General features: G+C 40.5%; 1 protein-coding gene across 5 annotated transcripts in view; it reads left to right on the top strand.

The window, feature by feature from the left end:
* Window positions 1-25,415, top strand: part of smad5 (SMAD family member 5) — a 49,825-nt gene that overhangs the window by 18,832 nt on the left and 5,578 nt on the right. For all 5 annotated transcript variants that reach the window (XM_072263868.1, XM_072263867.1, XM_072263864.1 and 2 more), the window contains 5 exons: window positions 14,167-14,803; window positions 19,183-19,434; window positions 21,569-21,697; window positions 23,662-23,883; window positions 24,521-24,777. In XM_072263868.1, coding sequence (XP_072119969.1) covers window positions 14,404-14,803; window positions 19,183-19,434; window positions 21,569-21,697; window positions 23,662-23,883; window positions 24,521-24,777 — 1,260 coding nt within the window. In that variant the 5' untranslated portion in view covers window positions 14,167-14,403. The remainder of the gene's footprint in view (window positions 1-14,166; window positions 14,804-19,182; window positions 19,435-21,568; window positions 21,698-23,661; window positions 23,884-24,520; window positions 24,778-25,415) is intronic.

Here is a 25,415-nt window from a genome sequence, read left to right as displayed (position 1 = left end):
GTACCATTAAGCAAGGGGTCCATAGACCTCAGGTTGGGAACCGTTGTTTAAGAACTTAATTGACTACCTGGTAATCTCTTGATGTGACAGATTAGAGTGGTGCCTGTTTTGGGAATCTGGCGTGGGCATATAAACCATTGGCACTATGTGTAATTAGGAACCTTGTACAGGGAATGTAACAGGTTCCTAATCATATGAAATCTAGGAGGAGGAATAATTCTGTGGAACATTGTAGTCTTATATCATATAATATCACCTCCTTTCCCACCCATAGATTATGTGGCAGGTATATTCGCCTCTTAATTTTCTGTTTGATTATTGTATTGATGTTTGTGTTAATAGCAATCAGTAACTTTATTTAAATATTTATTAACAGATGAATGGATGTTAAATGAAAGAACAGCAATATTGTAGGCAATCCATGTTGCTTGAGGTAGCAGATATTAATTTCCATATTGAAAATGCACTACATTTTAGTTTGCTGATTTAGTCGTACGATTACTACCTTTTTGGTTTTCATAAAATTGGGATGAATTTTTCCTTGTATTTTATAATTTTTATACATATAGTCATGCATAAGGTTTAAAGTTTTATATCCACTTGTCTGTGGACTTCTCAATGTTTTACTGAGCTAGAGTAAGCAACTTGAGTATTACTTGTGTTCAGATGAAGATCAATAAGGATACTCGGAAGGCAACCTCTTCAGTGATTGAAACTAGATCCATTGTCTTTTATCTTTTTAACTGTGGTTATAAATGTTCAAAATCTCTCTTTGTTTTAACAAACTTCCTATATACCCCCCCTTTATTTCACCCCCATCCATCTTTCTTATCAATGCTGTTGGCCAATGTGTTAAGGCAAGTTTTTTTTTGTTTCTGTTCTCAGCAAACAGTAAATTTACCAACAAAATGAAAACTTCTGAACAAAGTAGATGCTTAAAATCTTGAGATAAAAACCAAATGTCAGAAATGCTCGATAGGCCAGTCAACATATGATGGAATGGTTTTTGACCTGAAATTTGTACTGGTATTGTCTGACCTGTTAAGTGTTCTGACAATTTGTGTAGTCTGTTTAAAGTGCAGAGGAAACAGAACTTGAGAAAAATAATGCTGCTTCCAGATGTTATAAAAAGGTAACACACACAAAATGCTGCTGGAACACAGCAGGCCAGGCAGCATCTCTAGGAAGAGGTACAGTCGATGTTTCGGGCCGAGACCCTTCATCAGGACTAACTGAAGGAAGAGTTAGTAAGAGATTTGAAAGTTGGAGGGGGAGGGGGAGATCCAAAATGATAGGAGAAGACAGGAGGGGGAGGGATGGAGCCAAGAGCTGGACAGTTGATTGGCAAAAGGGATATGAGAGGATCATGGGACAGGAGGCCCAGGGAGAAGGAAAAGTGGGAAGGGGGAAAAACCAGAGGATGGGCAAGGGGTATAGTGAGGGGGACAGACGGAGAAAAGGGAGAGAGAGAAAAAGAATGTGTGTATATAAATAAATAACGGATGGGGTACGAGGGGGTGGGGCATTAGCGGAAGTTAGAGAAGTCAATGTTCATGCCATCAGGTTGGAGGCTATCCAGACGGAATATAAGGTGTTGTTCTTCCAACCTGAGTGTGGCTTCATCTTTACAGTAGAGGAAGCCGTGGATAGACATATCAGAATGAGAATGGGACGTGGAATTAAAATGTGTGGCCACTGGGAGATCCTGCTTTCTCTGGCGGACAGAGTGTAGGTGTTCAGCGAGATGATCTCCCAGTCTGCATTGGGTCTCACCAATATATAGAAGGCCACATCGGGAGTACCGGATGCAGTATATCACCCCAGCTGACTCACAGGTGAAGTGTCGCCTCACCTGGAAGGACTGTCTGGGGCCCTGAATGGTAGTGAGAGAGGAAGTGTAAGGGCACGTGTAGTACTTGTTCCGCGTACAAGGAAAAGTGCCAGGAGGGAGATCGGTGGGGAGGGTTGGGGGGGACGAATGGACAAGGGAGTTGCGTAGGGAGCGATCCCTCCGGAAAGCGGGGGGGGGGGGGGGGAGGAGGGAAAGATGTGCTTAGTGGTGGGATCCCATTGGAGGTGGCGGAAGTTACAGAGAATTATATGTTGGACCCGGAGGCTGGTGGTAAAAGGTAATTTTTGCCAGAGGAAGGCACTGAGTGGAGAAAAGATACTAGGGTGCTTCAATACAATCTTAGCCCTCTTGGTTTGATTAAAAGTGGAATTGCCTAATAATCCCTACTGTTTTCGAGTTGTGTATATAGCCTCATTGGAATTTGTGGCAAAATGTTTCTTATCATAATGAGATTCTTTTGTCATCTTAGTTTAATAAAGCTATATTTGGGTTCTGGATTGATGAGATTTTACTGTATATTTGGCCCTCCTGAGCAAAGATGTCTAATTAATAGGTTTTCGGAATGTACCATTAGAACATAGAAGTCTACAGCACATTACAGGCCCTTTGGCCCACAATGCTGTGTCGACCATGTAACCTACTCTAGAAGCTGCCTAGAATTTCCCTAGCGCATAGCCCTTTATTTCTCTAAGCTCCATGTACCTATCTAAGACTCTCTTAAAAGACCCTTTTGCATCTGCTTCCACCACCGCTGACGGCAGTGCATTCCAGGCACCCACTACTCTGTGTGGAAAAACTTACCCTGACGTCTCCTCGATACCTCTTTCCAAGCACCTTAAAACTATGTCCCCTCATGTTAGTCATCTCAGCCCTGGAAGAAAAGCCTCTGGCTATCCACACAATCAATGCCTGTCATCATCTTATACACCTCTATCAGGTCACCTCTCATCTTCCGTCGCTCCAAGGAGAAAAGGCCAAGCTCGGTCAACCCTTTCTCATAAGGTACTCCCTCCAACTCAAATGTCTTAAAGGTGGACAAGTCACCTAGATCAGGTGGACTACATCCCAGAGTCCTGAGAGAGGTTGCTGAAGAGACAACGGGTGCACCAGTCATGATCTTCACTTGATTCTGGCATGGTCTCGGAGGAGGACTGGAAGATTACAAACGTCCACTCCCCAAGGAAGGAAGGCAAAAGAAAGGAAACCACAGGCCAGCCAGCCTAACCCCAGCGGCTGGGAAAGTGCCGTAGTGTGCACGTTTTACCAGTAACTCAAGAAATCCAGTTTCAGGTGGACTGGTTTTTGACAGAACTTTCTAAAATGAATCTTATCAATTTGTGGGTGTTCTGTCAATCTGTTTCTACTCTCAAGCATCTGCGTTTGCTTTAAAATCCTTTTTGCTGTTCTCTCCTTGCATTTGTAATTTCATTTCCTGTTCCTGATTTGGTTATGCTTTGTCAAATTAATCCCATTGTAAAGGAAGCTGTATTTGTAATACATTTTAGTCCACAGAATTAATTATTTTCTAAATCATAGTTTAAAAAAATTCTTACTTAAACATATCTATAACATCAGGTTGTGAGTATTTGTAGTATCCCAAATCTCTCAGCATGCAACATTATTCTGTCAACTCATTTTTGTAGGCTGTTTGAAATATCCTCTTGTGCAAGATTACTAATTTGAAATCTTTCTGGATTACAGTAGCAGGTTTAGTATTAATGCAGAACTGGAACAAATGCTAAATTTATATGAATGTGTTGTTTAGTACATAGATTTACTCTTTCTGCATGTACATATTTGGCTTGGCTCCAGTAATATTCTTCACTTAGCAGAACCTTTTTGAAACAGCTGGTGAATTTTCTGGTCGGCCTTGTATCCTTTCATTAACTTCAGGAGCTGAATAACTATTATGTTTAGTTATTTATAGAAACATAGAAAATAGGTGCAGGAGTAGGCCCTTCGAGCCTGCACTGCCATTCAGTATATATTCAATTATACGCACTTCTCCTTCCTCCTTGTCCACCAACTTCCTGTACGCCCTTCTGGTTTAGTACCCCATTTGGACACATTATTAGAAGACTATAAGTTAATCATGTTGACCAATAATAGTAATGCAGGAAACTGTTGCCTTTTAATTGTTAGCAACACACATAAAAATTGCTGCGTTCACCCGCAATTTTTATGTGTGTTGCTTGAAATTCCAGCATCTGCAGATTTCCTCATGCTTCCCTTTTAACTGTTAGTGCCTTTTAGTGTCTTTGATGCAAACACATTTGACTGCTGCTTAGATATTGGTGCAGGTGACTCTTCAATCACTGTACTTGATATCCAAAAGTGGATCAGTAACTTGATGAAAATGTTTGAATGCATTCACATCCATCTTCATTTTTATGCCAGAGTGAGTTGAAATGTGCACAACAATCAATATAGTGGTGGGTACAGCTAAGTTTTTTTTATTTATTTAGTGATATAGTGCAAAGTAGGCCCTTCTGGTCCTTCAAGCCATGCTGTTCCAGCAACCCCTGATTAACCCCAACCTAATCTCAGGCAATTTACAATGACCATGATACATCTTTGGATCGTAAGAGGAAACAGAGGACCCAGAGAAAACCTACATATTTCACAGGGAGGATACAGAGACTCCTTACAGAATGGCATTGGAATTGAACACCCAACTCTGGAATGCCCAAGCTGTAGTAGTGTCGTATTAGCTGCTATGCTACTGTACGATTTTCAGCTTTGTTCCTTTAAAAATTAAATTAGTCTTAAATAATGTAATTAAATCTCTATTAAAGAAGATTTAAGTTTCTGGTAGCTGGCAAGCTGTTAATGAAGGTCTGGTGTTGCAGCTTCAGGATATGACAGCAGCAACACACTCACTGGTCAGAGTAAGTTCCAATGTCAGGAAAGCCAGTTTGGTGGGATGTGTAGTGGGTTTTGTGAATCTGGAAAAATGTGTGAAGGTGAGGGCACTGACAGTACTTTGGGACTCTGGTACATGTTTACTATGTTCCACCCCTTTACATCATCAGCTCACTTTTTGTTTGACATCCTGGGTAACATCTTTAACCTTACTGTTTTGCAGTTGTTCCACGTTATTAAAGACTTTTGAGAATCCAAAATATAGTGGATTGCAGTTAACCAATAAATTTTTGACCCAATTAAGCACTGCCCCAATTAGCAAAAAAATTCATGGAAATAGTTTAAAAAAAGTATATTAAAAAAATACAAACTACAATTTAACTGAGTAACAAATTATGTAGTTAAATGAAATGCAGAACAAATTAGAACACTACCAGTACTACTGGTGGTTGCCCATTGTATCCAACAGTGACAGGAAACCTATGCAGGACAGTGTTAAAGTGGGAAAGCTGCACAAGGGCAGTTTCACTTTCCCAACCTCGAAAGTTCAGGTCCAGTGGTATGAGTAGATGCCACAACTGGGGTCTTCCCTGTTTACAGTGGATGACCATGACTTCGCTATCTCATCATGCTCTTCACTTTCCACATAGCATTACAGATTCACCTTCTTGACCTTTGGATCTGGCATATAAATCTCATCTGCCCAGTCCACCTGAGCTGACTTTGCGTGCTAGGAAAGGCGTGTCCCTGTCTCACTGGGGTAGGGTACCCACTGGCTACCCTCACCTGGTTTAGCCTTCCTGTTGAATGGCATACTGGGATGCAGCTGCTGTCGTTTCCAAACAGCTAGTTGGAGCAATAGGTGAGAGTCGAGTCTCTGGTGGGGACCAAATGTAACATTCAAGATGATCCTCAATACCTTCAATTTTTTTTTGTATTTCCTAACAATGTAGTAGTGAAATTGTTTCATTTTCACTTCTGACCATTTTTGGCATCTTGAAGCCAGAATGCTTGAAACAGAGGTAAACAAAACAGTTCTGAATTGTCCCCCACCTTTCAAATCAGCTTTTTTTCCTCCAGTCCTGCTGAAGGGTTTTGGCCCGAAACATGGACTATACTACCTGTCCTGCTGAGTTCCTCTAGCACTTTGTGTCTGTTGCTTGGATTTCCATCTTCTGCAGATTTTCTCTTGTTTCTGAATTGTCTTGCTGCTTATTTCTCACCAACGATCAGTGACAAAAATCATTGCTTTTTGATCACAAACATGCAACTGGTGCTATTTAAAAACTGATCACTCTTAAGGATTTAAATGAAGGGAATATTGGCTATTTTGTTGATTAGTTTTTGTACTTACAGTTGTCCCAAATAAAGTGGATGCCCTGATTAACCAATGGCCCAATTAACCAGAATCCAGCATATTATGAATTATCTTTTTTAAAAATCTCTGTTAACATATTCAAACAATTCTTGGGTTGATCAGTGTGACATTTTTAAGCTTGAAGGCCATTCCTGATGATATTTTCAGCTTTGAGTGACTTTCTAATATCTGTTTTGAAATAGGATTCTCATGTTTCTTAATATTTTCCTATATTGAACATTGTGTGATTTCAATAGCACTGACCTCAAGCTGCAGTTTGTAAGAGTGAAATTCTGAAAATTAACAATAAACTTGTACTTGATAGGTTGCACAACTGATGTGAGAATATTATCACATGTTTTCAAAGTTCACTTGTTTTGGAGAAAAAAACAAGGATGTAAATTCATGACTAATTTGTAGAATCGAAACAATCTCTGTCAATGCTGTAACCCATAGGAAACATCTTTATAATACACATCCTCTGGCCAAGTTCCTTGTGTACCTTCTGCCAGTTTTAATTGTTCTTACTTGCTTATGCAGTCATTCATAAGGGATTTGGATCAGATCTCCCCATTGCTTATCAGCACAGTAGCACTGTATATTGCATCTATTATCACTATAGAGACTCCTGTCACTTTAAAATATTGGTGCCTGGGTGTATTCTGGTGTGTTATTTTTTACAATCTGTTGGGAAAAGTACATCCATTGTAAAGTTCCTTAACTTGTGTTTTGGATCCTATTACTAAGCAAATAACAAATTGGTTTCATTTAATTTTAGAGCTTTCCAATTAACTTGATTTTCTTACTTTTATTAAAAAATTAATAACTTATCAGGCTCATTTTGTAGCATTCAGTTGCTATTAGTCTGTTTAGAACATAGAACAGTACAGCACAGTACAGGCCCTTCGGCCCACAATGTTGTGCCGACCCTCAAACCCTGCCTCCCATATAAGCCCCCACCTTAGATTCCTCCATATACCTGTCCAGTAGTCTCTTAAACTTCACTAGTGTATCTGCCTCCACCACTGACTCAGGCAGTGCATTCCACGCACCAACCACTCTTTGAGTAAAAAACCTTCCTCTAATATCCCCCTTGAACTTCCCACCCCTTACCTTAAAGCCATGTCCTCTTGTATTGAGCAGTGGTGCCCTGGGGAAGAGGCGCTGGCTATCCACTCTATCTATTCCTCTTATTATCTTGTACTCCTCTATCATGTCTCCTCTCATCTTCCTCCTCTCCAAAGAGTAAAGCCCTAGCTCCCTTAATCTCTGATCATAATGCATACTTTCTAAACCAGGCAGCATCCTGGTAAATCTCCTCTGTACCCTTTCCAATGCTTCCACATCCTTCCTATAGTGAGGTGACCAGAACTGGACACAATACCCCAAGTGTGGCCTAACTAGAGTTTTATAGAGCTGCATCATTACATTGCGACTCTAAAACTCTATCTCTTGACTTATGAAAGCTGACACCCCATAAGCTTTCTTAACTACTCTATCCACCTGTGAGGCAACTTTCAGGGATCTGTGGACATGTACTCCCAGATCCCTCTGCTCCTCCACACTACCAAGTATCCTGCCATTTACTTTGTACTCTGCCTTGGAGTTTGTCCTTCCAAAATGTACCAACTCACACTTCTCCGTGTTGAACTCCATCTGCCACTTCTCAGCCCACTTCTGCATCTTATCAATGTCTCTCTGCAATCTTTGACAATCCTCTACGCTATCTACAACACCACCAACCTTTGTGTCGTCTGCAAACTTGCCAACCCATCCTTCTACCCCCATATCCAGGTCGTTAATAAAAATCACGAAAAGTAGAGGTCCCAGAACAGATCCTTGTGGGACACCACTAGTCACAATCCTCCAATCTGAATGTACTCCCTCCACCACCACCCTCTGCCTTCTGCAGGCAAGCCAATCCTGAATCCACCTGGCCAAACTTCCCTGGATCCCATGCCTTCTAACTTTCTGAATAAGCCTACCGCGTGGAACCTTGTCAAATGCCTTACTAAAATCCATATAGATCACATCCACTGCACTACCCCCATCTATATGCCTGGTCACCTCCTCAAAGAACTCTATCAGGCTTGTTAGACATGATCTGCCCTTCACAAAGCCATGCTGACTGCCCCCGATCAGACCATGATTCTCTAAATGCCTGTAGATCCTATCTCTAAGAATCTTTTCCAACAGCTTTCCCACCACAGACGTAAGGCTCACTGGTCTATAATTACCCAGACTATCCCTACTACCTTTTTTGAACAAGGGAACAACATTTGCCTCCCTCCAATCCTCCGGTACCATTCCCATGGACAACGAGGACATAAAGATCCTAGCCAGAGGTTCAGCAATCTCTTCTCTCACCTCGTGGAGCAGCCTGGGAAATATTCCGTCAGGCCCCGGGGACTCATCTGTCCTAATGTATTTTAACAACTCCAACCCCTCCAATATCAGCATGCTCCAGAACATCAACCTCACTCATATTGTCCTCACCATCATCAAGTTCCCTCTCATTGGTGAATACCGAAGAGAAGTATTCATTGAGGACCTCGCTCACTTCCACAGCCTCCAGGCACATCTTCCCACCTTTATCTCTAATCGGTCCTACCTTCACTCCTGTCATCCTTTTTTTCTTCACATAATTGAAGAATGCCTTGGGTTTTCCTTTACCCTACTCGCCAAGGCCTTCTCATGCCCCCTTCTTGCTCTCCTCAGCCCCTTCTTAAGCTCCTTTCTTGCTTCCCTATATTCCTCAATAGACCCATCTGATCCTTGCTTCCTAAACCTCATGTATGCTGCCTTCTTCCTCCTGACTAGATTTTCCACCTCACTTGTCACCCATCGTTCCTTCACCCTACCATTCTTTATCTTCCTCACCGGGACAAATTTATCCCTTACATCCCGCAAGAGATCTCTAAACATTGACCACAGGTCCATAGTACATTTCCCTGCAAAAACATCATCCCAATTCACACCCGCAAGTTCTAGCCTTATAGCCTCATAATTTGCCTTTCCCCAATTAAAAATCTTCCTGTCATCTTTGATTCTATCCTTTTCCATGATAATTATAAAGGCCAGGGAGCGGTGGTCACTGTCCCCCAGATGCTCACCCACTGAGAGATCTGTGACCTGACCCGGTTCATTACCTAGTACTAGATCTAGTATGGCATTCCCCCTGGTCGGCCTGTCCACATACTGTGACAGGAATCCATCCTGGACACACTTAACAAATTCTGCCCCATCTAAACCCTTGGAACTAATCAGGTGCCAATCAATACTAGGGAAGTTAAAGTCACCCATGATAACAACCCTGTTATTTTTGCACCTTTCCAAAATCTGCCTCCCAATCTGCTCCTCTGTATCTCTGCTGCTACCAGGGGGCCTATACAATACCCCCAGCAGAGTAACTGCTCCCTTCCTGTTCCTGACTTCTACCCATATTGACTCAAAAGAGGATCCTGCTACATTACCCACCCTTTCTGTAGCTGTAATAGTATCCCTGACCAGTAATGCCACCCCCCCCTCTTTTTCTGCCCTCTCTATCCCTTTTAAAGCACTGAAATCCATGAATATTGAGAATCCATTCCTGCCCTGGTGCCAGCCAAGTCTCTGTAATGGCCACTACATCATAATTCCATGTATGTATCCAAGCTCTCAGTTCATCACCTTTGTTCCTGATGCTTCTTGCATTGAGGTACACACATTGCAGCCTTTCTGCCTTACTGTCTTTACACCGTTTATTCTGCTTCTCTTTCCTCAAAGCCTCTCTGTATGTTAGAGCTAGCTTTACTTCATGCACTTCTTTCACTGCTCTATCGCTCTGGGTCCCATCCCCCTCGCAAATTAGTTTAAACCCTCCTGAACCATGCTAGCAAACCTACCTGCAAGGATATTGCTCCCCCTTGAGTTCAGGTGCAATCCATCCAATCTGTACAGGTCCCACCTTCCCTGGAAGAGATCCCAATGATCTAAAAATCTAAAACCCTGCTCCCTGCGCCAACTCCTCAGCCACGCATTCAACTGCCATCTCCTCCAATTCTTACCATCTCTGTCACGTAACACTGGCAGCAATCCTGAGAACGTCACCCTTGAAGTCCTGTTCTTCAGCCTTCTGCCTAATTCCTGAAACTCACACTTCAGGATCTCATCCCTCTTCCTGCCTATGTCGTTGGTCCCAACATGTATCACGACTTCTGGTTGCTTTCCCTCTCGTACCAGGATGTCGTGCACCCGGTCAGAGACATCCCGGACCCTGGCACCCAGGAGGCAACAAATCATGTGGGTGTCCTTCTCACGTCCACAAAATCTCCTGTCTGCTCCCCTGACCATAGAGTCTCCAATGACGACAGCTCTCCTCTTCTCCATCCCACCCTTCTGCACCACAGGGTCAGACTCAGTGTCGGAGGCCTTGCCACCGTGGCTCACACCTGGTCAGTCGTCCCCGCCGACAGTATCCAGGATGGTAAACTTATTATTCATGGGAATGGCTACAGGGGTGCTCTGCACTACCTGTCTGCTCACCTTCGCTTTCCCCCCTCTGACTGTCACCCAACGACCTGCTTCCGACAGCCTAGGTTTTACTACCTTCCTGTAGCTCTCATCTATGACTGCCTCATTCTCCATTATGAGTCGAAGGTCATCCAGCTGCTGCTCCAGATTCCTTACACAGTCTTCCAGATCGCCCAGCCGTATGCACTTCTGGCAGATGTGACTCTGCGGGAGAGGGGCGTTCCCTCAAGTCTGCCACATCTCACATGAGAGGCACATCACCGTCTCGGGAGGCATTGTAAAAACTAACTGCGAGCTAGCTTGCCCTTCGCCTCTTCTCATCGAAGCCTCTCGAGTCAAAGCTCCACTCCTTCACTGGCCCACTCACGCTCTGGCCGCTTCGCTTGAGCTACCCCTCTATTTATCTATTTGAGCTTTTCAAAATGTTTGGTCACCTGACCTCGACTGCCCAATCAGCTGCTTTCTGCTGAGTCTGAGCTATTCAAATCTTGATTGTCTAATTAACGGCTTACTGCTGATCTATTCAAATCTTGATTGCACAGACCAACTGCCAAAACTGCCAGAATCTCTCGAGTCAAAGCCTCAAAGCTCCACTCCTTCACTGGCCCACTCACGCTCTGGCCGCTTTCCGCTTTTAATTGTATTTGAACATAAGTATGAATGTTGTACTGCAAAAGTGATTGTGAGAAATGAGTTTCAATCATATCCCTCTCTAAACCAAATGTTTTTGTGAGCATTATGGAATTAGGAGGTGATGAAGTTATAAGATTAGTTTTATTTCTCACATGTATATTGAAACATACGGTGAAATGTGTTCGTGTGAATTCAAATCAGTGAGGAGTGTGCTGGGCAGTGCATAAGTGTCACCATGCCTCAGGTATAGCAAGTCCACAACTTGCCAACCATAATCCGTGCACTGATCAAGTTTATTTTTATTGTAAACTACTTTAATGAAAGTCACAAGTGCATGCTTATAGCATAAGCTAGAAGTTAATCTTGGTAGTTGTAGTCTTACAGCACTGCGATAAAATGCATTATAACACAACCAATGACTTTCAGACACTTGAATTGCTCTACATTTGTAAGGGCTTTGCTTTGAATTCTAGTAATGGTCCAGATACTGTTTTTGCTTTTACCTAAGATTGGAATTTCAAAGTCCTTTGGGAAATCTGCTGTAGAGAATGGTTGTTTTTTTCTGTCTTGGAATAGTTTATGCAGGTTCATAGTTTGAGATTAAAAAGGGAAAGTGATGTGTTCTTTTTTTCCTTTTATTTTTGTTGAAATTCAGCATCATACAAACATTTCCACAAGATGTATTAAAGATACTGTATGTTTACCTATATTCATGTTTGCCACAAATCTCCACATAGTATTTACCTAAGCGATGTTTTCTACCATTTAAATTTGGATAAACTCAAACTTAAAAGCTGTTTGCATTTTGAACATGAGGCTATACAATGTGTTGGGTTTCTCATGGCCATCTGCTTTTCTGAAGTAACGGGAGAAATGTGAGTAGGTCTTTAGGCTCCTCGTGCTTCCTCCACCATTCATTAAGGTTAATGTTAACCTTGTCTGTCAGTGCCACTTTCCTGTATTAACCACATTCAGTCCAGATGAAGGATCTTTGACAGGAAGCATTGACTGTCCAGTTCCCTCGGATGCTGCCTGATCTGCAGAATTTCTCCAACATTATTTGTTTCTCCAGATTCTAGCATCTAATGTCTTGTCTCCATTTCTCCAAATATTCATTTGATATCCTTACCCAAAATCTGGTTGCGGTATGAAATATTTTTGGTAATTGAGCCAGCACATCCCCCTTGGATAGTGAATTCTCTGGATTAAGATCTAGGTCCAGAATGATCAACCACTTAATTTGAGATCTACCGTCAAGCACTTAAAAGTTCCAATGAAATCACCTCTCATTCTTCTAAATGCTAGAGCAGGGGTCCCCTACCTTTTTTGCACTGCGGACCGGTTTAATATTGACAATATTCTTGCGGACTGACCGACCCGGGTTGGGGGGGGGGGGTGGTGAGGTTGCAAACGGACAAGAGTAGCAGTCGAGTACGTTGTGGTTACCCGGAAAAGACTACAATGACTGTGAAGCCTTGCGCGGGCACCAGTGCGCATGTGTGGTACCTGCCGATTTTTTTTTCCCCCCCTGCAAATAGCTTTTGGCGATTCTGTTCGGGGGTGGGGTGTTAATCACTACTGGAATATAGGTGATAAGTAGCTCAATTTGGTTTCTAAAAGGGTTTATCTAACGAATTTAATATTAAACACAGCGCATATTTTCCTCGCATGAATATAATGATAAGTCAATTATCAGAGGAGGACGGGAGCTTGAAGTAAGTGTTGAACGAACTTTCAGTAGAAGTGGCAGAAGCAAGTTCGATATTATCATTTGAAGAAAAATTGGATAGGTATATAGACAGGAAGGGAATGGAGGGTTGTGGGCTGAGTGCAGGTTGGTGGGATTAGGTGAGAGTAACGTTCGGCAAGGACTAGAAGGGCCGAGATGGCCTGTTTCCGTGCTGTAATTGTTATATGGTTATATAAGTCACGTAAGTCAATAGCATCATAACATTTTAAGTAATGTTTGGATATTAAACACACAGCACATATTTTCCCCGTATGAACATATAAAATCATTGCAACACACCAATATCGCTGAATAAGTGGGAGCCCTGGGCTTGTTTCCCTGCAACAAGACGGTCCCATCGAGGGGTGATGGGAGACAGCGATACTCGAAGGAGGTTCCTTATGTCCAGTCTATTCCGCAATTTAGTTTTCGTTGCATTCATTGCAGGAAAGCCTGCTTCGCAGCGATATGATGTTGAAAATGGAAGCAACGTTTTCAGTGCTTTTGTGGCTGGCTCAGGATACTTAGTCTTGACTTTGATCCGGAATGCCGGCAGAGATGTTATATCAAACATACTTTTCAGCCTGCTGTCATTTGCAAGCACGAGGAGTTGATCTCCTTCCTGCGCTGACATGGATGACGCGCGGGTAATGACCTCGCGTGCGTTCAAACTCAACAGTATGTGACGGAATGAGGAAAGGAGCAGCTGACTCATATTGCCAAATCATATTGTTTCCTCGCGGCCCGGTAGCACGTGCTTTGCAGCCCGGTGGTTGGAGACTGCTGTGCTAGAGAATATCAGCCTAGGTTGTTTAATTATATGTAACAGCATCTCTTCCCTGCCCCTCCCCCCCCCCCCCACAACACAATACAAGGAATTTGGTCTTGCATGTTCTCCATCACAATATTCCTTGTATAGGGTTATCAGACCGGTACAGAATATTCCAGATAGTCTCGTCAGGAAATTCGCAGTAAAATATTTTGGCACTTGTTTGTAAGCGAGGAGTAGAATTGCTTTCCTTGTATGTTTTTCTCATTTCACCAAAATTTTTCTCTCATTTTAGTCCTGACTGACTGTCCCCTTAGTTTGACACTGCATTTACTAGTTTGCCAGAATTTTGCAGAATTTCTTTGCAAATGGTGGCTAAAAGTGTTCTGTGGTTTTAAAGTGGAGTTCATCTTTATTTCATAGATCCTTACATATTTTTCTTTTCCTCCCAGATGCCGTTGTCTGAGGAAGCAGGAAGCCAAGACTCTGACATCCAGATTTCAATTTTGTAAGAATAGTGAAAAGACAATTATCGAGACTGAAGAAGGAATATTTGCTTATTCACTTTTGCATAGGTTGAAATTTCCTCTGCTAAAACGGTGGCTATTTTTAATAGGTTTTTTACTGTTTGCAGCTGCTGACTTTGCCCTGGAAGCTAGTGTGATTTGATACCATTTAATTTCTTCACAATGACGATGGCAAGTCTATTCTCATTTACCAGCCCAGCTGTAAAACGTCTTTTGGGCTGGAAGCAAGGGGATGAAGAGGAGAAGTGGGCAGAGAAAGCAGTTGATGCTCTGGTAAAAAAGTTGAAGAAGAAAAAGGGAGCCATGGAAGATTTGGAAAAGGCATTAAGCAGTCCTGGTCAGCCCAGCAAGTGTGTCACCATCCCACGATCTTTAGATGGGCGTCTTCAGGTATCTCACAGGAAAGGGTTGCCGCATGTTATTTATTGCCGTGTATGGCGCTGGCCAGATCTTCAAAGTCACCATGAGTTGAAGCCATTAGATATATGTGAATTTCCATTTGGATCAAAACAAAAGGAGGTCTGCATCAATCCCTATCATTATAAGCGAGTGGAAAGTCCAGGTATGTACTCGAAAGCATGACAAGTTGTATGTATTTTGTTTTTGTGTAAATGTTAATCTGTAATTTGCAGTGGAATTAAGCCATAATCTGGAAGGCCATGTTACAGCTGGGTAGATTTACAACTCACACTGGTGGCCAATTAATTTTAGTTGCATTATTTTGGGGTGTCAGAGGAAGCCCATGCAATCACATAGGATATGTAGACTGCACAACAACATTAGGAGGAAGTGAACCTGAGTCATATTCCAGGAAACAGGACAATCATGTCACCACATCCATGCCGACCCATCTGTAGTAATCCTGTCTTTCATCATTAGCCCATAGTTTGCTCTAGCTAGGTAATTCATGTGCTTGTGTAGACATTTACATTGTGTCAGTGACCCTGCTGACACTGCTCTTTCAGGCAGTGTATTCAAGGTATTTGCAACACCTTGGGTGGGAAAGATTCCTTTCAGATTCTCTCTATATCTCTACAATTCCTTAAGGCTGATTTATACTTGTGCGTACTTGCTTGCCCCGTAACCTACGCAGTGGGCTACACCGTTGTGAGCATTTATACTTGTGCGTTGGTGTGTCTGCATCGCTCTGCAATTTACTGCCAAAATGCTAGTTGGCAGTGGGGTTTCTGTGCCACTGTGAGTTTCTTCGTGTTGAAACTCAACACGAGGAAACTCAAACTTCAAACAATGGTAACTGAAACTGAAGAAGGGTGAATTTTCTGTGCTTGTCCGGCCACTGAGAGACATGGATGAGGAAATGCATTTCAAATAATTTTGAATGTTGACAGGTAGATTTGACAGTTTGGTTCATCGTCTCCAAACATTTATTTCGCATCAGTGTACGCACAGTATACTCAGAGACTGGCAATCACCATTCGAGTTTTAGCTTCAGGTGGAAGTCAACAGGCTGTAGCTGCTAGCTACAAACTGGCGTCATGCACAGGGTCCTCTATAATTTCAGAGGTCTGTAAAGCTTTATGGAAGGCATTGCAGCCAGCGTTCCTTCCCTGCCCTTCAATCGCCCAATGGCAACCTATTGCAGCGTAGGAGGAAATGCGATGCTACCAAGTGGAGCAATCACAGTTGTTGTGGTCTGTGTCGCCGTGACGCGCAGTTACATTTTGGGAGAGGTGTGCGTTAGGCTATGGCATAGGGTTCGGCGTAGAGTACAGCGTAGGGTACACGGCTACACCGTACCTACAGCATACATTTGATGCACAGGAATAAATCAGCCTTTACTCTGAAACTGTCTTTTGGTTTTATCTACTCTCGATCATTTGCTGCAGTCTACCATATCTATATACCACAATTTTTATGTAGTTCCATCATGTCCGTTCCTAGGCTCTTCTGCTCCAAAAAGATTGACCCAGACTGTCCAGTTTGTCCTCATAACAGACTAGCCCAGACAATATCCTGGTGAATATCCATCCTCTTGCATATTCTAACTACTCTAGCTGAGGCCCAATGTTTAGTCAAGTTGGAGCCTCTGCTCTTGTAGTTGATGCACCCAGTAATGAAGGCCTCCTTAATCACATTATCTACCTGCATTGCCAACTTCAAGGATCTTTGGGCTTGTACAGCCTGGTCCTTCTGTTCCTCAGTACTCCCCATGACTACCATTCATGGCCATGTCTTAGCCCCATCGATAGTCACAAAATGCATCACCTGATATTTATCAGAACTAAACTGACACTAAGGCATTGATCACACCTCTGGAGGTGGAACTGAGGCAGGAGCTCTGTGCCATTGCCATCCATATTTGTAAGAATAGTTTATGAATTAAGTGTTCAACTTTCAGGGCAACAAATTATTCTGTAAGAGGTAATTAAACAGACTAGTTTAGAATAATGAAGGACAATACCGTTCAAACAATTCTTAGAGGACTTGACAGGGTAAACGTGTGGTGTTCTCCTTGCCAAGGTGTGGAACTGTCAAATTGTCATAGTCAAACTTTATTGATCCTGGGTGAAATTGGTTTTCATTACAGTTGCATCATAAATAATAAATAGTAATAAAACCATAAATAGTTAAATAGTAATATGTAAATTATGCCAGTAAATTATGAAATAAGTCCAGGGCCAGCCTATTGGCTCAGGGTGTCTGACCCTCCAAGAGAGTAGTTGTAAAGTTTGATGGCCACAGGCAGGAATGACTTCCTATGATGCTCTGTGCTGCATTCAGTCTCTGGCTGAATGTACTCCTGTGCCCACCCAGTACATTATGTAGTGGATGGGAGACATTGTCCAAGATGGCATGCAACATAATGGTTGTCTTTTCAAGACTAGGGCAAGGAAAATCACCACCTTGGAAGAGAATCTTGAGAATTCTCTATGCAAGAGGGTTACTAAAATTTAGTTGCTGAGGGATCAAGGAGGATAGCGATTGGGTGGAAATATACCACAGAGATAAAAGATTAGTCATGATTTTAGTGAGTGATAGAGCAGGCATGATGCAGGAGAAAATACAGGAAAACTTAGAATGGAAAATTAAGTATAGACTTGATGGGCTAAATGATCAACTAAAAATATATAGAACATTAATTCTGTTCTGGTTACTAATTGCAGCAAATAATTGAAAAGAGCAAAATCTAGGCCATTTTGTCCTTGCCAAAGGATTTAGCAAAGTGCCTTTTAAAAAGTGATTTGTCTGGTTCACTTGTGGCCAAATACTTAATTTCTTTCTGGCGTATAGAAGCATTACTGCAGGCTGTCACATCTAGATGAACTGCCAGGTCAGCAGCCCTGTATTACAAAATCTGGTATGTTTCAGTCTTCAGTCCTGTATCTGTCCTAGATTTGGAGTTCAAGAATTTATCTTGACATTTTAATATCGTCAGTAACTGAGCTTTGGAAGTATTTTTTTTAATGTGCTCTATTTTATGAAATTGAGCAATTAAGAAAATGAAATTGTTTCATTTTTAATATTGAAGTGTATCTCTGTAAATTGCTGTATAAAGTGTATTATTTAATGTTGTACAGTAGTATTAGAATGACAAACGGAACCACAAGTTCAAATACAGTGACTTTTTAATTGTCAAGTTTCAGTACTGGCAAAGTACAGTGGTCTGATTTAACAGAAGTTTTTGGTTAAAAATCCTCTTCGTATTTCGTATATAGTAATTTCCATTAGATTGGAGGTAAATTATTATTGACAACCATTTTTATTGTAAATTAGATATTGCTTTTTCTGCAAGGTCAACTAATCTATACAGGTTATGTAGTTCAAATGCACATAGCCGCATGAAATTTTATGCTGATGTAAAACAAAGTATTGCAATATTTCAACAAAGGCTTTTAAAGCTATTCTTTTGTGTTCACTCAGCATTCTGGGGTATTATCATTATTTCAGTACTTGCAAGGACTTATTTAAAATTGATAATATTCTGTTAATTCTTGGAAGGAAATAGAATGTACTGCCGAAATACAACTGAAAATTGACGGAAGGGAGGAGGTGCTTTTTTAATAAAATGTAGCTAGTGTATTTGAAGGATACTGATTTGAATGTTTTTTAAAAAATATGCATTGCTAATGTATTGTAGATGCATTGCAGTTGTTTGCTGTGTTTTTGCTAGTCTTAACCATATTCTAGATCATTCAAACATTTTTGGATTTGTAGTCTGTCTTTTTCTGTAGTTCTAATGAAAGGTTTTGGCCCGAAACGTCGGCTACTATTTTCCATAGCGGCTGCCTGGCCTACTGAGTTCCTCCTGCATTTTGTGTGCGCTTGCATTTGTAGTGACTGGTTTTTCTTGTCTTATAATTATGAAGGGAAGTTTTAATTATCACTGTAAATAATGTACACTTTGAATTAGAGACTTCAAATGCTGTGAGGTCTGCATCTGTTAGGAGCAAGACAGTGTCAGATTGATGGCTTTACATTAGAACTGACTTGCGTAAGTTCTGGATGGAGGTATACCTATCATATTCTCTGACCTGCATGAGATTATTTCTTTTAGATTTACAGCAAGTGTGATACTTTTTTGTGCTTTATTGGAAGACTAGGCCTTTTCTGAGTGATTTTCGTAATTACAAATTACTATACAATTGGGATTCTGCTGAAAATTAGGCCTGAGGTCTTGGAGAAGTTACAGAAAAAAGCTAAAGCAGCTAACAAAAAGTGTCAGTGTTTATACTGAAGTGTAGAATGGAACTACAGTTGTAGTTTAAATAGAATCATCCATCTGACATGGTTGTGGCACCAGTTTATATTGTCATTAATGTGACTGAAGAATTTAAGGAAGGTCAAATATATTGTAAGTATTTTGCATTTAGATATTTAAAATTTAAGTTGAATCTAATCATGTAATCATGTTTCTCAAAATAGCAAATTTTTGCTGCAGTCAACACTTAATTTTACCTCCCTTTTGTTTTTAAATTCTAGTTTTGCCTCCAGTCTTGGTTCCAAGGCACAGTGAGTTTAACCCACAACACAGCCTTCTTGTTCAATTTCGTAACTTGAGTCATAACGAACCCCATATGCCTCATAATGCCACATTTCCGGATTCCTTCCAACAGCCAAATAGTAATCCATTTCCAATTTCGCCAAATAGTCCATATCCTCCATCACCAGCCAGCAGCACCTATCCCAGCTCTCCTGCCAGTTCTGGGCCAAGCAGTCCTTTCCAGCTGCCAGGTAATATGATTGTATGATTTTTTTTTAAATAGATGTTATTTCTTAATAGCAATTCTTTTTAAACTTTGCGTTTTGTTTGTATAAAATAGAAGTGATGAAAGTACATAACGAGAGTTTTGTAGAGTGTCTTTAAATGTGTGCAAAATCCAGTATAACCTTGTATCATACAAGCTTTTGATTAAATCCAACTGCTAAAAACTCAGTGTTGAATTTCGAATGTTTTTGAAGGATGAAACTATTTTGAGGAAAGTCTTGCAATTTCATTTTATCAGGCATCAAGGTATATTAAAATAGCATGAAACTTTTATAAAAAAATGTCTATTTTAAGATGTTTTGATATATTTCCTTGATAAGTGTTGTTCAAACAAAAATATGTAAGTTTAAGCATGCTTCTGAATTGAAAATATGTTTTAAGGTGTGATGTGGTGCATGCTGCTACCTGTTCCTGCAGCCTATGAAGCCTGTATGTCTGTGGAAAAATTATTTATTTTCCTTCATCTGCAAGATTTAAGCTCTACCCTGTTAGTCATTGCCAGTGTTTAATCAAGATCAGACTTTCAAATTCAGCCTTTTCTTAAGTTGTTTATGGTTATAGGTTTCCATACCAAGATTTAAAGCATGAGTGACAGCAATAGAAGAGACTTGACTTTTAAACTAAAAATCTTGTACCATGGCACAAGATATAAAAAAAATGATGCAACTTTGGGGACCTAGGAACATTCTATGATAACTTAATCTTTTTTCTGTCTTGTTTCAATAATGTTTGAGCTGGAGCTGAGCTGAGCTGAGCTGCTGGCTTAAGAAGATTGCATTGGACTTGGACTAGTAATCATAGCATTTGGATTTGTTTAACAGTGACTCCCTGGGGTGTTGATAGTAGATTTGAAGATAATAATTTAACTGGATTTTGGGTGCATTTTCTTGCTGGAAATCAAGTCTAGCACTTGTAATGCAAATAGTATTTGCTGCTTATCAGCCTAGTCTTTCATGTTGTTTGGATTTTGCCCATTTTACCACGAGTTTGCTTCATTGAAACAGAACAGAATAGAATGATTGGTGAAAGAGCCTCACTCACAAACGCTGGAGGAACTCAGCAGGTCGGGCAGCATCAGTGGAAAAGATCGGTCGACGTTTTGGGCCGGAACCCTTCGTCAGGACTGTTCTGGCCCGAAACGTCGACTGATCTTTTCCACTGATGCTGCCCGACCTGCTGAGTTCCTCCAGCGTGTTGTGAGTGTTGCTTTGACCCCAGCATCTGCAGATTATTTTGTGTTGGTGAAAAAACCTTGTTTCTAACCTTAATGATGGTGTAGTTGTTAATGAGACAACTGAAAATAGTTGATAAAAGAATGTGCTCCCTACGCAGTTCTGAAAAATAATATCCTTGGTTTATTAACTTTCAAAATCAGACCATCTGTCTTTTGTACCAGTTGCGTTTCTATATGCTGGAGATGCTTAATGTACAATGTCTTAAATTTTTAGTTTATCTCTTAGTCCCATTTAGTCAAGAGTAGCTAAAGTGTAGTCAAAAAAAATTTGAACTCTAAATCTGCATTGCAGACTATGTGATAAAGAAACTCGAATATTGGAAGCAATGAACGTTTAATTGCACAACATCGGCAGGTAAATTTTAATTAATTTGGGCACCTTGAAATTGAAATCAATGATTTAATTGCTGTATTGTAATGTATGACACTTCCAAAGTTGGCTGTAATTTTTAAAAGCCTATATAGGTTCAGAATTATTTGGAATTTTTCAGGGTCTAAAGGTAACATTAATTAATTGCAGTCCAAAAAAAATTGCAACATCGTATCCTTTCATTGTAGTTTCCAGAATGAAGCTGACTTTTCTCCTATATTTCGGTCTTTACCTGGACTCAAATGTGCTTCCTGCGTTCTTTGCTTTTGATTTTTGTTAATTTAAAAAAATTTCACAAGTAAATCTTCTATGACTTTGCATGTTATTTTTTTCTTTGATTTTTTTTTCATCAAGAGCGAGTGTCTAGAGCGAGTCAGATCTTCACAAGGAGGACTTCATATGAAAGTCAATTTGATCAGCACTGATTGCACTGAGTGGTTTTAAAGCTTGATTTGAGCTCTAGTATGATCTTAAGTCTTGAATGTTCTTTACACAGCTGACACCCCTCCGCCTGCTTACATGCCACCAGAAGAGCAGATAAATCAAGACAGTACACAACCTATGGATACAGGGAATGTCATGATGACCTCTAGCATTCCCAATCTTCCGATTATCTCCACCAGAGGTAAGATTTCAAAATAAAGAAACTTGCATTGAGCAGATTTTTAATGTTTATCTCGTATAGGTTGGGCATCATCTGTGGAGAAAGGGCATCTCAGTAGCCTAGCAGTTAGGGTGATACTATTGCAGCTCAGGTGTCAAGAGTTCAATTTCAGCACCGTCTGTAGGGAATTTGTATGTTCTCCCCTTGAATGGGTGGGTTTCCTCCGGTGCTCCAATTTCCTTCCACTTTTCATAGACCTCCTGGTTAGTAGGTTAATTGGACATTGTAAACTTTCCTGTGATTAGACTAGGGTTAAATAAGTGGGTTGCTGGGCGGTGCAGCTGGTTGAGCTGGAAGGGCCTGTTTTGTACTGTATCACAAAATAAAGTTTTAAATTAAATAAATAAATAAACAAATAAATTATTTCAGGTCAATAATATGTTCTCTATAGACAGTTGCTCAAACTTTTCTGAAGAAATGTCACCAGCTTTACTCTTTCTCTCACCCCACAGACATTGATTGAACTGTTGACTGTTTCCAGCATTGTCTGTTTTTACAGCAGGGAAAGAATGTCATTGAGTGGCATCAAAGATTGAGTGGCAGGCAGATTATAAGAGTTTAAGGAAGTAGACTTCAGTAGTAATCCCAGATCACTCCTGGTGCCAAGATTTAGTGAGTATTCAAATGAAAGATAGTGAAATGGAACGTGTGGAGGAGAGAGAGTTTGAGATCACCAAGGCACTAAGCAGTTTTGGTGGGACATATTCTAAGCCAATAAACTGATTATTGGGGATTTAAATCTTGGTCTATATTGGATTAATAATGATTTGAGGAACAGAGAGAGAGATTTGAATTGTTCCAGAGGTATTTCTCCTCCTCTACCTTTCTCACCCTGGACTTGGTTTGAAAATACTGCAAGTTTAGTGGAGCAAGTATCAGTCATACAAATGGAAATGGGCCTTTTTGGTCCGCTGACTACACACTGACCTTCGAGCACCCATTACACTAATCCTTTGCTAATTCTATTTTATTCTCTCCTATTCTCCCAGCTTTTTACCACTCAATTGGCTTCTACCACTTAATATTTACTATTAGAAGATGGCACTGGTGAACAGCAGGAAACTCTCTGTGGGCTGCAGGAATTTATACTTTGGACAATACTCTAGGGGAGAATTTAGTGGCTGATTATCAAACCACCCACATGCACATAGAATGTGGGAGAAAACCAGAGCACCTATGGGAAACTACTCAGTCACCAATAACATGTAAATTTCACATGGATAGTACTGGCTGTGAAGATTAAACTGTGATCACTAGAGCTGTGTGGCAGTAGCTCAACTACTTTTGTCACTGCTGCATCATTCGGAGAGAACTTAGGAGCATAGTCATTGTAACAAGGTTGAAAAATGTTCTCAAAAGATAAGTCACTCCAAAGTAGAAATGACCAATTGAACAATCAGAAACAATTACAATAAAATGAGAGCATCATAACATGGAAAAAGTGGAACGCAAGTTCGGTTTGTGAAACTTTGTGGTAGGATCCCACTGGAGATGGTGAAAGCTACAGTGCATAATGTGAATATATTTTCATTTGAGAGACTATCAATTCAAGAAGGTGGTTTTCCACCTTCCCAAATGTTATAACGTTGTATTAGTGTGGCAGAAGTGGTAGAAGAAAGAACAAAGCAAACATTTTGCATCACGTGAAGGGCAGCATGATAGAATAACGCTATTACAGTGCCAGTGAACCGGTTTTAATTCTGCTGCTGTCTGTAAGGAGTTGTATATTCTCCCTGTGACCATGTGGGTTTTCTCCAGGTTCTCCGGTTTAAATCTCATATTTCATAAACCTGTGGTTAGTCAAGTTGAGATTAATAGGGTGGTGTGGGTTATTGGGACAGAAGGGCCTGTTATTGTGTTACATCTATAAATAAAATTTTAAAAAAAGCCTTCATTTTAATTTGCTGCTACTTGATTTATTTCAGATGTTCAGCCTGTTGCTTATGAGGAGCCAAAGCACTGGTGTTCCATTGTTTACTATGAGCTAAATAATAGAGTTGGAGAGGCTTTCCATGCTTCCTCTACCAGTGTTTTAGTGGATGGATTTACTGATCCATCCAACAACAAAAATCGTTTCTGTCTTGGTCTTCTGTCCAATGTAAACCGTAACTCCACCATTGAGAACACCAGGCGGCATATTGGTAAAGGTATGCTTAAATTTGAAACTTATAACTAGAAATGTCAACGGTACAAGATTAGATTGTGTTGTCATTGGATGAAATTAGTTCCTGACTGAGAGCTGAAAATTGCTGGCAATCATTTCCATGTGTCACCTATTATAAGCTTGTAACATTTCATGACAAATATTTTTTAAGTTCAAGTACTTGTGAATAGAAATGTTTAAAATGGTCTTGTGTGTTTTCTTGAGTCGTTTCCTTACATGGCAGTTCTGGCATAAAAATTGTACGTGGCTTCTTGATGAACAAGTTTAATTTTTTTATTGCAAAACAATTCAGGTGCTTTAGCAAAGTGGTGTTGTTTATTCCAGAAGTTTGGAACGATACCTGCCCTTGTGCACAGATTTCATTATTAGTCCTTTTTCACAGTAAAATCATTGGTCAGCCAACTATTGAATGAATTTCTGCTTCTTTTGGAACTGATGGTCAACCAACCCCTCGAAGAATATTCTTTTTTGCATCTTTGCCTTTCCTGTTTTTCTTTTTGCCCTGCATCCCCTCTAGTTAAACTTTCAAGCTGTGCTGCTTATTCCCATGGAAAGGGGAATCTTATTTATGTTCAGTAACTGATAATGTAATTCTATTAATAAATGTATTTGTTTTATAGGTGTCCACTTGTACTATGTGGGAGGTGAAGTCTACGCTGAATGTCTCAGTGACAGCAGCATTTTTGTACAGAGTAGAAATTGCAACTACCACCATGGTTTTCATCCTACCACAGTTTGTAAGATACCAAGTGGTTGCAGCCTGAAGATATTCAACAACCAAGAGTTTGCTCAGCTCTTAGCTCAATCTGTAAATCATGGCTTTGAAGCAGTTTATGAACTGACCAAGATGTGTACCATTCGCATGAGTTTTGTTAAGGTGAGGTAAAAATTTGAAATATAATTTAAAAGCTTTTTACTTAAATTAACTGTTTAAAATATTTTAAGAAAACTCATCACAGTATAATTTACTGAGCACTTTGTCAAATGGTAAAATTTAAGGCTGATATCATCTCCCTGTGTAAAGGATTCCAAGCTCTCTCCAGTTAATGAATAGCAACCAATTTTGCAGTTTCTCACCAAAACAATTTGTTGAAAGTCTCCCACCCCAACTACTTGACTTTTCACCATTTTCTCAGCTCTTTGTATAGTTGTCTTTTATATAGATGTCTTCATCATCTGGTCAACTTTGACCTGCTACTTTTGTTCCCAGCAGTTTCTCATGTTGAAGAATAACTTTGTCCGAAGTTCTTTAAAAATGTCATAAACAACTCCAAGCCTACCTACTTTTAACATCAGGAAGATATCTTGCGCGTGGTTTTTAGAAGGAAAGCTATATTTTCTTTTACCCACCATTAGTTTGGAGACGATACAGAACCTATGGATGTTCTTGTGGGACATGAGTACTTAGAATGAAGCAATAGATTAGGAAAGAGAAATATTTGAATAAGTTTTGGCAGTGTAATTGAGGTATTGCTAGGTCATTGGTTGTTGAATGGTAGGATTAAATAGCTTTAT

The sequence above is a fragment of the Mobula birostris genome, chromosome 7, assembly GCF_030028105.1.
Source record: "Mobula birostris isolate sMobBir1 chromosome 7, sMobBir1.hap1, whole genome shotgun sequence".
In the NCBI taxonomy this organism is placed as follows: Eukaryota; Metazoa; Chordata; class Chondrichthyes; order Myliobatiformes; family Myliobatidae; genus Mobula; species Mobula birostris.
This window is presented reverse-complemented; position numbering and strand designations above follow the sequence as displayed.